Genomic DNA, 13,073 nt, shown 5'->3' on the forward strand with positions numbered 1-13,073 from the left:
ATAGATTAAATTATCCGATTTTTCCTAAATAACACTGATGTAATAATATATATATTAAACTGTCCTTATTTGTTTTGATTGTAATACGGACCTTCGTACCCTATTCTTATCATTCCACTAGAGTCATGTTAAGCAGGTTCACACAGCTTGAATCATGAGGTTTTTAGCTGAAAACTACAATTTGTGTTGACGACAGATTGGCTGATGCGGAGTTTAACCTTGTTCACTCGTTACAAAATACTGTTCGCACGTACTTCTTCTCCAAATAGGTGCTGGTGCACTCAAACCCGATTGCACTCAGGCTGTTTCCTTGACTGATTTCCCAAATTCGGTATCTCGCAGAAGCAATACCGTTACTTCCTTCTAGTCCAGTCACTGTAACCCGATGAGAAAAATTATGAAAATCAGAGTGAACCGAAAAAGCGCTTTCTATCGGAATATCCAATAAGGGTGAAGTGTTACTCGTGTTAGTGCTGAATGAAGCACTTCTTTTTTTCTTTGCATTTCGACGCCGTTGTCACGAAAAGAAAACTTCCAATGAAAAATCCTGATCCTTTGCGCGACCGAAGGTCACGTAACTTAAGCATTTCGCTAAGTTGCCGCCAGTCAGCAGGTTTAACGTGAAAAAGAAATGTACGTTAATCACTTTCTGATTGGTGGCGATTTATCGGGCGGTTTGCATAACCTCTGAATTTTTCATAGCCTTCGTGCAGCAGCTCCGTGTGTATTCACTCGGCCTTCATTATACTACCAGTATGGACAGGAATAGGGTACAAATCTGCAATCTTTCGGTTTTTAAGCTTCTATGCTCGCTCGTTCAACAGCTGCTATCGGTGCTACACGTTATTATCTGACCAATTTAGCTATCCATTTGACTGTTTCCTTAATCACTACTTGATAGAAACCACATGTACTCGTCGTAGGGAATGATGTGTATGCTATTTCGGCCCTGTACATCAGCTTTCTTGCGAGCTTTTCCTCTCTTGTTGCTTCTTATTTACGCTGTGTCAGCTTCATTTGCGTATTCTTTGTGACGACGGGTGTTGGCACCTTGGTAGCGAGTCGGCACAGGATTGCCCACGATCCTCACTGCTTGTGGCCCGTTTTGTAGCAGTACTGGCTGTAGCGACAATCGGCTGGAATAACTCTCGCCGATATCCAGCGTAACCCTCTCTAATCCCGGGCAAAATCAAGAAAACGCCTTCCTTGATTAGACATCGACGTGCGGCCAGTGTCCTGCTTCTAGTGAGCGCTTCGTTCTACGTGCCAATTGTTCGAGCGTCAAAATGCTCCGATAGTTTTCTTTGAGAGGGGCCGGCTCGTTCGGTTTCAAGCTATTTTCTGTTTACGGTGATTGTTTAGTGCTTGGGCTTAGATGTGTAGCTCAAGCATTTTTCGAACATTATCGAACTGGGAAGATGTGGGACTGTGGCCCGGTGTCTCTACGCAACGACCTTAGTAAGAAATTAATTTCGCTTCAGTTTTCTTAATGCTTATCTGTGTGGCCGATTCTCGTTGAAAACTCAGCTTTAGCTTTGTTTATTCAAAGAAGAGCTTACAGTTCAAAGAAACTGTGAATATCGGTGAGAAACGATAGTACTCATAATATGCTGATGTATATATACCGTCTGGTAGCACGTCTAGAGTGAAGGAAATCGTGTGGGAAGATATCCACTCGAGCGCAACACTAACGCATCCCAGATCGCAAATTGGAAGCTTGGGAAATTTTTTATGAGCAAATTCTATTGCAAAGACTCGCGGTCAAACTAGAAACGTGCAAAAGGTAAGACCAAGCCGTCACTTTTGTTTTAAAGGTCAAACCTCCTACACGACAATTTACATACATCGTATTTTTATTTCCTTTACAGATAGTCAATAGATTATTTTGACATAGATGGCTTTGAGCTGCTGCTTGCCATCGGAACTTAGGTCCCAAGAGGGAGGTCATTACACGTCTTCCGTCTGACAACTAGTTTTTTAATTCACGGAAACGTTTTGTTAACCACATGAGTGAAATCTCTAAGTTAATTTCGATAGAGTTTTTAATTAACTAGAATAACTAAAAGTTGCCGGAACTATCTAGTTTTCTTAGTGTGCTTGCTAACATTCTATAAAGTGTACTTACCCTTGATGTGTGATTTGGTGACATGTAACTTTACATCTATAATAATAGATTGCAATGGAACTAAAGACAATTCAACACCGTGACAATATGCAATGACAGTCGCTGTTATGGGTAGATAAAGCACACCCAAAAATCCTTTTCTGTCCCGTCATACACATACTTGTTAGATAAATCTATGCTATATATGTGTACGGTAGTAAATCTTAACATGTCAGCCATCAATGTATAGGCAGATCTTAGACATCTGTAAAAATCCCGCCTTCGAACACGGTAATTGCATTATTTTAGATCAGCTTATATGATAAAGGCTAGGTATCACACTGAAAAAGATGGAAGCTAAATGGAACGTGGCACTTTCAGTTATTGTGTTTCTTCTAAAAGCACATCTCGACAATTGCCTTCAACTCTTAAGAATCAAACGCATTCCTTTTTATAGGATAGCATCCAATCTTAGTGAGCTGTATTTCTAAACAAGGTCAACGTATCGGTAAAATTAGAAGTCATTAATGAGTCTGGTGAAGATTCTATTTTCTTTGCATGAATTAATCTTTTTTCTGTTCTACAGTCTGTTTACGTTTCGCGCGAGAACAAAGTGATTGTTTTGACCGACATTTATCCCTATATTTGATTCTAATGCTATGTTGTAAGCGAAATACTCGAGTCTTCATAACAGTGAAGAATTTAAGACATGCTTATAGCAAGGACGTTGCTTTTCCACTGTGGGTATTTTACTCTCACTTGAATCTCTCACTAATACTATACCGATAATGGTACATTAACTCGTTGTTTGTTGTTGTTTGTAGGAGGGAGCGTCAAATGAAGATGGCTCGCAATTCGATCACGGTTGTGCTTGGATCCCAATGGGGTGATGAAGGTAAAGGGAAACTCGTCGACACACTCGCCTCCGAGGTACTATCATCAGCTATTGTTTAAACTGACATCATAAATAGATGGACTAATTACGTTTTTAAATATTCATCTAATGAAGTATACAATAATATTATGTTTTGGCGATGTTTGCAACAATAACACTCGGAGGATAATTAGATTTCTCGGCACAGTTTTTGGGAAAATTATTCTTTTCGTTCTCAAGCGTTCGGGCATTCTTTATTACTACTGTTAAATATATTTGCAAAAATACTGTTATGTATAATAGGTATGCAAAGTGAATATCACAAGGCTCACCTGCGCTATTTTCTGCTACGCAATAGGTCAACTTGGTGCTAAGTTAACCGTTCCGCCGAGCCTAAGATAACTGATCGTAAACACCATCATGCATAGAATTGTGTAGGCTTTTTTTTTATCTCGTATTGCTACGCAAGATCCGAGTGCAAGCACCCAAACTGGATATTTAATGTATTCTGGTGTCATTTACTACAGTTAAACCATGAACCGCAGTCGCTTTCTGCAGATGTAGTCTGCCAAGACTGTAGCTGTGTGTTTGGTTTTCACGCCTACTATGAATAAAAACAGACAATATCGTTTCCTGGCGTAAACTTAATAATAAATGCCCAGGTACTTCAAAGCCCTTACATTTCCTTGTTCTTGTTTATATATTAGTAGACTTAAATGTCATCTGTGTACACACAGAAGGGACTAACTTAGACCTGATTCGGGCATCGTGCGGTGTCAGTGAAGATTGTTTATACTTAAAGCGAATGTCCTTTTTATAGAAAGGCTTCTATCCATTTCGGAGTGAGTTTGTAGCGAATGATATATTCTGGCGCGTGCCGAAGCTCTCGATAAGCAACACCAACGTAGAGTTTCCGGAGTCGAAAAGAAGCTGTTGGCACAGAAGTTATTCGAATGGCCTTTGGCAGATTAGGCATACCTTTTATAGCTCAGCGCCAAGTCCTTGCTGAATTACGTTGAGTCGAGTTTCTCTTAGTTGTCTGGGAATACCTAAGAGGATCTGTATATATTCACAACACGCGTGACATTCTTCGAGCGAAGCTAGTGACTAAATGTGGATTCTCGCCGTCGTATTCTATTCCTAGTATTATCTTTACTCACCGTTTTGGGGTTCTCAAGCGGGGAACTTGCCTTGTATGGATTGCCAGCTGCCAAAGGCCTTTGCCAGGAACTAGCGCTTTTTTTCGTTGCTGTACTTGGTTAAAGGTTTGTATAGGTGACTTAGATGATGCAATTTTAGTTTTCCAGATAAATCATTGCCATTCGAGAGCTTTACTGGACGTTTTAGCTTCGGTAGTGCCTGTAATATTGCTTCAGTCGATCGGCTTCTTTCAGTATAAGATGGACGTTTGTCCATGTCCAATTTCGGACCTAGGTTACCTTACTAAGTGTCTGTAAGGAGCTTTGTTATCACAAACGTGGAGTTTTTCCCGGAAGTTCTACTTTCCGCACGTCAGTATTGCCATCGACAGGGGCAGACAAATTATTCTTTGAAAAAAACAAAAAAAGACAGCATAGATGTTTTGTGTACGCATCTCGTCTCATCTGATCGTGGGCGTCCTTTTCCGATTGAGTCGAACGATGAGCCTTGGACTCTAGGAGATAGCTCAATTTTTGTTTCGGTCTATTTTTAAAAACATTGAGGAAAATGTAGATTTTTTCCAGTCCGTCTAAAGGCAGTTGATGTTTGCAGCCGCGGATCTGCACGATAGAGTTCAATGTCAACATGATATATTTTCCGGATAGGCAACGTATGCTATGCGTACACACATTTGATAGGGTGCATTGGCGCTAAACGGTTCCCAAAGTCAAGTTGAGGAGAACAACTCTTTTTTCGCTGAGTTCGCAATATGTACAATAAAAGCACGCTGATCATTTTTAAATAGCACATTTCAACGTATTATAGTTGATCGCTATAATTTTTAAAAAAATGTCGTTTCTGACTATCGTTATTGTGGTGAGCTAATATGGACGACGGTGTTCCGGCATTTCCAAATAACCGCTCGAGTTAGCAGCACTAACAACATAATGTATCGTTGATTTAATTCGTGTCGTAGTATACTTTGGTTACGCTTAATGTTATATTAATAGATGCACTCTTCCTATAAGGTGGATGTCGTTGCTCGATGCCAGGGCGGGAATAACGCTGGCCACACGGTCGTCGTTGACGGGATCCATTATCATTTTCATCTCATCCCAGGTATATATTCAGGCTCACGTTTGATTTTACCTTGACTTATGGATATATACTAGAGTTGATTTTTCTGTGTTGGTTGTAGATATTGGATTCTTTCGAACATTACCGACTACGTGAGAATCACCAAAAAAGAGTAGCTGATATCACCCTACTTTTATATGTCGTCTTATAGTGGCCTTGAAAATTTACTAAGTAGTGCTAAACTTTCGTTATACTTATTTGCTGTATGTACCGTCAAATACAAGGAAAAACATGTATCTCTACACATAAATTCACTTCGATGTATCTTGACCCTCATGTCACCTTCGCTCTTTCAATGTGGTGTGCAGGCCTTGACGCTAAGTCCTAGTGCCGCTTTAAACAGTACTCGTGTCTGTACAGCTGCTTGCAATGCCATACATACGAAGCAGTTAACAAAAACTCTTGTCAGACGCCAGTCATCAAATGATAGAAGTTGCTTTATCTAAATGTACTGTTGTATAGGCTCTGCCGTGGTGCTAGACGTTAATAGATGTGCAGCGATTGAGCCGCAGTTTTCGCCCGCGGTTGCTCATTTCAGTGACCTTTGACTCATTCTGCTCCATACATGGAACAGCGCCGTCGCAGGTCTGGCGTCATGCATTTCCGCTTTCTTAATAAATGGCCACACACGAAGCTTTGAGCTGCGCTGAAGCTAGGCAGAAAAGGAAAACGAGCGAAATTTTACGTTTTGTTTTTTTAGGCACTGGGTGTCGACGTGACGCGTCACTGTTTAGATGGCCATAACTCATACGATCGCTTCCCTTTTCCTATTTTTCGAAAATGCGTCCTTGGAACTTCAGACTGACCATTTAATCATAGTTACTGACAAAAGCCAAATAACGACGACATATAGAAGGGGCGTTTCAGTGCGAGCCCTTATGCAGTATAGCATTAAATTGTCAGTAGGTTAATTCCAGAGAAAATTTGAAGTGAGAGATGAACATATTTGATGACCAGTGAAGTTCCGTCAATCAGAAATGCCGTATACGACGGCACACAATGAAGTCGCGAAACGCCATGCCAAAATACTTAATTCTAGAAATACCTTCCAAGTTACGCTGATACAGCATCGACACTTTGCACTGTCATATCGTACCGACAATTATATGTGGACGTTGAGTTCCGGTAACATCTTGCAAAGGGAGTATGACGCCTGAGGTGAACGACGCTGTCCACATGATGTAGGCAGATACATCGTTTGCCATTTACCGCATCGTCTTTGAGGAGTATCTACGTATATATTGTTCGACACGATGCTGGCACACAGAACGAAATCGTCTACAAAGCTTACCAAAAGTTTGTTAAAATTTGTTTGGAGAGAGCCAATAGGAAACAAGATGTTCTTGTTGTTGGTTCATTTTAAAGAACACTTTGATCCTACTCGCTTGCCGATGCCATGCATTTAGGACTTGCAGTAAGTCCTGCGAATACCTGTCATACTGAGGCTTCAATCAATAGACGACATCGCAGATGCGTATCTATATAAAATGTTCCTTTAAGTTTACTAATTGAAAAAATTGATTTAATACACTTTAATTTGATCGAAGTATTGCTTCTATATAAGCGTTAAAACTAAAACGTTTGGTGTTAGATCGCTGCCTTGTTTGCCTTCGAAACCATATCGCAAAGCTTAGATATTAGAATGTATCTATTGTATTGTATATACTGCAGATATTGTAGCCACCCACTTTCATTATGATGAAAAAAAAAACAAACAATTTGAAGCAGCTACTCCTGATTACTTATCTATTCGGTTATTTCTCTCTTTGTATATACAAAGTACCGTTTCGAGCTGACAACTCGCTCTACTGCGTGCTAATAGTAACCAGAGGGAAATATTCGTGTTGTTGGCGATCATGATTTTTGCCATAATGAAATGACTAACAAAATGGATACATTGGATACTTTTAAAGGGGAACAGCTTTAAGATCCTGGGTGGTCTGTTATAGGCCTTCGATCCACATTGCATGCTGTGATAATAAATCAGCTACGTTTATTTTCCAGTTTGACAATTTCTAAAAGCGGATCTTTTAGCCGGCTGGTCTAGAGATGCCTTTGTAACGTTAAGCGTTAGTTTTTTGTTACCGATAGCATTTTTGAACATACTTATAGACTCACTACGCAAACAAGACTATAGATTTTGAAGTTGAAATTAAAATAATTGGATTTAGACTCGAGGGATTTCATCGAGCAAGTGATGATAGCTTTTTAGCTTGGGCGACCGGAATATTGTGTGTAATTTACCGTGTACTCTTTGTTCTGGTCATTTTGCGAACGCGTTGTTTCTTAAACAAACCTCTTCCAGGTGGAATGATACACAAATCCTGTATCGGCGTAATCGGCAACGGATGTGTGGTCCATTCTGGCCAGATCATTGAGGAGATCGACCATTTGCATGAACGTGGTCTCAGTTTGGCTGGTCGTCTCTTCATTTCGAATCGCGCGCACATTGTTTTCGATTTCCACCAGATGTGTGATGGACTTCATGAGGCTGAAAAGAGCAAAAAGCAACAAAACATCGGAACTACTAAGAAGGTTTGCCGCACTCAGACTTTCTTTTTTTTTTACTAGGGCACGACACCAGCTTGAATGCTCATAATAGACTTGCTGCATAACCATCAACATGTAGGTCAGACATGACCTGTCTGGGCGAGAGGGATGCGGCATAACCGCCAAATCCTACATCCTCGTGTACATAGGGCCTAGGCAGGGTCGCGTGCTCTGACCTACGTACAACTAATGTCGTATATCCTTACAATGTGTTCTCCGCAGGGCATTGGACCGACGTATAGTTCGAAAGCACAACGAAATGGAATGCGAATGTGCGATCTAATAGGTGAATGGAGTGTGTTTGAAACCAAGTATCGTACGCTTGTCGAATTTCACCAGCGGATGTTCACCGACCTCAAGGTCGACGTCGAGGAAGATTTGAAGAAGCTCAGGTTAAACGCAGACAAACTTCGGCCGTTCGTACGGGATACGGTTTCGTATATTCACGAAGCTATTCGCGAGGGCAAAAGGATCATGGTGGAGGGTGCCAACGCCGCCATGCTTGACATTGACTTCGGCACTTATCCATATGTGACATCGTCAAACTGCACAGTTGGCGGCGTTTGTACCGGTATCGGTGTTCCGCCGAGTTTCATTGGCACTGTCTATGGTGTGTTTAAGGCATATTGTACGCGGGTCGGCGATGGACCATTCCCAACCGAACTTTCTGATAAGTTAGGCAAACTGCTTCAGGAACGTGGCTGCGAGCGTGGCGTGACGACAGGTCGACCTCGAAGATGCGGATGGCTTGATACTGTTATGCTAAAGTACTCGACGCTGGTCAACGGCTATACGGCGTTTTGTTTGACTAAATTAGACATTTTCGATGTGCTTGATGAGATCAAAATCGGTCATAAATACAGAATTGGCGACACAGTACTGGACTGCCCACCGGCATCACTCGATGAAATGGCAAAGGTTCAAGTCGAATACGTCACATTACCTGGATGGAAGACGTCTACAGAAAGCTGCCGCAAATTTGAAGATTTGCCCGAAAATGCTAAAAAGTATGTGAGAACGTGTGAGGAGCTATTGGGTGTTCAAGTGCAATATATTGGAGTGGGAAAGTCGAGAGCAGATATAATTAGGGTATTTTAACACTAAATTAACGAAAATGGACGATAAAAGAGAACCAAGATTCCGAAGATCTTGAGGGACGTTAGACTGCTTCATAGATTGTTCGTAAAAGCAGAATGCACATCAGCTAGGAGCATATTTGTTCGAGGCATCGCCAACTACGTGAGTTGACCGCCTCTTCAGGTCGTCCCATTGAACTGTTACTTAATATTAATAAATACATTCAGTATAGACTTGTCATTTGTCCAGCGTGTGATTACTTTCCTAGGATACTAGAAGAACAGTTTTTTGTTTAATCAGGAACTACGAGGGATATTATATATTCATTGTATTAGCTATGAGTCGTTTGCTAAACGGCGAACGTTGAATAGTGCATAGCGAATTAGAACAAGGGAACAATTCGAAATGGCTGCAATACCCATTTAATCCGGTGCTTAAACAATCCTCGTCCGACTCATCTGTTAAGAAATATGACCCATAGAAGCAACGTTACAACGTTGCATGCATTTAGCTATATCTAGTCAGCATTACTGCTTAATCTACAACGTAGGAGTCCAATTGTTCGAGTTGTGGGCGGTTTTCCACAACAGAGTTTCATCTTTCCCGTGGACTGATTGTTCCAGAGGTTCCTATTTCAGGCAGCTACTGGAATTCGCGCAGTAATGGTCTGATTTCCTGGTAAAAATCCGCAGACTTTCACACAAACTCCTTCACACGGTCTTCGAAAGGCCAAAATAGCACGATTGACAGCTGGGCTATTTAGCACTAGGTCCCGTTTCTGCCAACACTATGAAATGCTCATTGTTCTCTGCCACATCATCAAATCGTTGCGTAGAACAAAAACAATAATTCATAATTAAATATAAAAAATAACTCTATACAAACACTAAAGCCATATAAGATTTATATTAGACGAACTTAATAATGGTGACACATTTATAAAAAAAAAAAAATAATTCATGATCAACAATCAGCGGGGTGTTCTACGACAAGATATTAATTGAGTCGAACTATTGAATAGAAATATCTGTTAATCATGTGTTATAACTTAGTGGGCTATTTGAATGAAACACTAAAATATACGTGTCGCACTCAGATAGTTTTACAATGTTTACTAGAAACAGATCCGCATTTTGCCGAAATGCTCTAAAAATCATGTCTCATTCATTTTACCTAAGAGAATAGCTAACAAACAAGATTAAATTAAAATAAGTAATTCTTGCAATAAAACGCAGATATACTGAATCGTACTCGATCTACCCAAACAGTATCGACGATACCGCACGAAAAAGTTCACTAGGCTAAATTAAATTTCTCTGCACTTTTTCATCATTTAACACTCACTATATATATTAGGTTATTCAGCATAGTCTTATATAGTAAATTTTTACTTTTTTTACAAAATTTTTACTCTTTTAACAAACTTTTTTACAGGTTTAATTTTTCTGTTCTTAATCGAAGTGCTTAGATTGAATATTCGTCATTTTCTGCCCTTCGGACGGTCATTTATTTATTACACTGCTCTAGAAATTTGGGTGTATGAGAGTTGTTTTTCAAGACCTGATGGAGTCTTGAGAAGCGACTTCGGCATACGTTGAGATTTGGTAAATTTTTCTGTTGAAAAGTTGAAGCATTGAGGAAAATGGTAATCCGCAAAAGCAATATCTAGCGAGTGTGATCGAGTTCTTCCTTATTTCTTCCTATTGTTAAGCGAATCGGAATTTACGAAGCTGTAGTGAACAACACCTGCATGAGATGAACAAATAGGTTCGCTTCAGGGTGATGTCCCACCGATAGTATCATTCTGCCATAACGGTATAATAATAATACGATCGTAAAAAATTAATTTTTCATCACAAATTATACTTCGTAGCAAGAATAGGCCAGAGAGTTCAAATAACAGAGAGCAAAAAAACAGGCGTATCTACATATCCATTCTTGACACTTGTCTAAATAATGTGGCACCAGTCTTCGCACGTGATTCATATAGCCGAGATAAACGAATATGGTACTTTAAACTAAGGCCTTAGTGTCTGGTCACTTTTTTATCACTCGGCTTCAGCCACAGTTTTTTTTTTTTTACTTTTCTTCGTTGATCAGCTGAGCCAGAGGTCTTCCACATTCACCCATTTTTAAGCTCAGCGTGTTTTTCCGAAATTTTTATGAATCACTGAATATTATACGGTCTGTACCACGAATTATCTCAGCCGATAGAGAAGACGTATTCGCAGGCTATTTAGTTTTCGAATTTTCATGGATCACGTAAACCCGCCTGCTAAACTGCCGCGTCACGTTATTCAAAAAGAATTTTGAATAAAATTTGAGATTAGTGTTTGTCGCGTTTCATGCTAAATGACTTGTGTACAGGAATTGTTTTGATGGTATGTGAACTTCTCCTGTTAAATTAAAACACAATTATTTATTAAGTAAAGTTTTACTCGCTGCATTCTTAGTGTGTGTTTTTACACGTTGTCGTCATTTACTGCATCACACATAAATTCCTTGCTGTTATTATTCAGAATAAAGCCTTTATTGCTAAGCTAAACATTTCGGGTCTACGTCCGGTGCCGCCGTTAGACATTCAGACTAAGTGAAACGTGCCAACGTTCATATTCGAAAATACTTTACCACGTATGCCCGTTAGTAGGCATATACGCTGCCCACATGGGCATCAGTAGCATTGCATCATGCGCTAGTACTAATGGTACCATTACTATTACTACTAGTGCACTGAGCGTAGTCTTAGCCATTCTCTCTCAATGTGTGTTTATCCTCATACATAATATTTGTGCTTTCTCTCTTAATGAATAATAGCTCTCTTTATTTCGTCTTCTACAGCGAAGCGTGCACGGTTCAAACCTCTGCGAAGGTGGAACCTTTCGTATTTCATAGCACTTCAGACTCACGTCATTACAGTATGACTATAGAAATTCGACAAAATCCCAAGGTATCCTCATGTTCCACGAAAATCAACATTCAAAACAACATTTCCAGCATTAATAATCTATATGCCCCCAAAACTATTTTTTTTTCCTTGAAAAAACCCTGACATAAATAGAAACAAGCAATAAATTACAGAAATATTCTATCTCGCTACATCCTAGCGGGTATTTCGTTCACCGAACTTCAGTGAATTAGATCATTCGATATTGGAACGTTATTATCACAAAAACATAACGGAGAAAATGTGTAATTTCTTTTATCGTTCAAACTATTGGCTCCTTCCAGCCATATCCCGAATATTGAAACAGTAAAATATATATACATACATATGTAAGGTACTGCTTAATCACTGGACAATATTTAGGTTCGTTCGATTGGCTTAAGACAGTGCGTAGTAATACCTATTGTTTGAATCGCTTTGTTGAGAATCCCTTTCTGTAAACGGTACAAAGATCAGTCAATCAATAACATCTGAGACGATACCGCTTTCACTTCGGTCAATTGCTAGGTTATACAGAGTACATAGTATGAACTGAAATCAACATGTCAATGATGTGTAATACGGTAAGAACGAAACAACGTGGCGCGAACAAAAAATACTAATGTGGTCAATAAACAGTCGAAATCAAACCTAAGGAGAAGTAATCAATAGGTAATATCCCTCTGATACACGCTGACATTTGCGTCAGAGGCCTCTGTAAGGACGTACTTGAACGGTGCATATATATATATATATATATATATATATATATGGTACTATAATTTTGGTCCATTGACTTTTAATAGCCCATTGAAAACTGCCATAATGTCACTATTTCCAGTTGTCATATATTTATATATAAATGTAATCGGTATATTTTCTAACATTTTTTTCGTTACCTTTTTTTTTTTTTATAAACGAATACCATTGTAAAAATGTATCATAATTATGTGTATTGGCTATAGTTGATTCGAGTACCCTCCCCCCCCCCCAAAAAAAACCTGTAGATACATACACAAATACCAGTTATCTTTTAGTGCTAATTATATTTCCTTTTCATATTTATTATTATCCACAGGAAGATTAAAATTGGAGATCGCAAAATTTTACTCCAACCTCTGCGAGTTCATCTAACGCTCTTTTTCCTTGGTTCTGTTTCGCATTTTAGAATTCACTTGTTAGATCTGCTTGGCGGTAGTTCACATTAGCATTTATTATAATCAGGCGAAAATCACTGAACATTTTTCATCATCAACAATCATTTTATC

General features: G+C 39.4%; 1 protein-coding gene across 5 annotated transcripts in view; it reads left to right on the top strand.

Annotated features, from left to right (window-relative positions):
• Adss (adenylosuccinate synthetase) overlaps nt 1-9,122 on the top strand; it is a 19,147-nt gene extending 10,025 nt beyond the window's left edge. For 4 of the 5 annotated variants that reach the window (XM_086969715.1, XM_022838841.2, XM_022838838.2 and 1 more), the window contains exons 2-5: nt 2,929-3,034; nt 5,147-5,237; nt 7,561-7,790; nt 8,028-9,122. In XM_086969715.1, the coding sequence (XP_086825841.1) occupies nt 2,942-3,034; nt 5,147-5,237; nt 7,561-7,790; nt 8,028-8,903 (1,290 nt within the window). In that variant the 5' untranslated portion in view covers nt 2,929-2,941 and the 3' untranslated portion in view covers nt 8,904-9,122. Of the gene's footprint in view, nt 1-835; nt 1,459-2,928; nt 3,035-5,146; nt 5,238-7,560; nt 7,791-8,027 lie in introns of those variants that run through there. The other variant, XM_022838839.2, reaches the window with a different exon arrangement.
• The last annotated feature ends 3,951 nt before the right edge of the window (nt 9,123-13,073 follow it).

Source organism: Varroa jacobsoni, unplaced genomic scaffold (assembly GCF_002532875.2).
Source record: "Varroa jacobsoni isolate VJ856 unplaced genomic scaffold, vjacob_1.0 scaffold_777, whole genome shotgun sequence".
Classification (NCBI taxonomy): domain Eukaryota; kingdom Metazoa; phylum Arthropoda; class Arachnida; order Mesostigmata; family Varroidae; genus Varroa; species Varroa jacobsoni.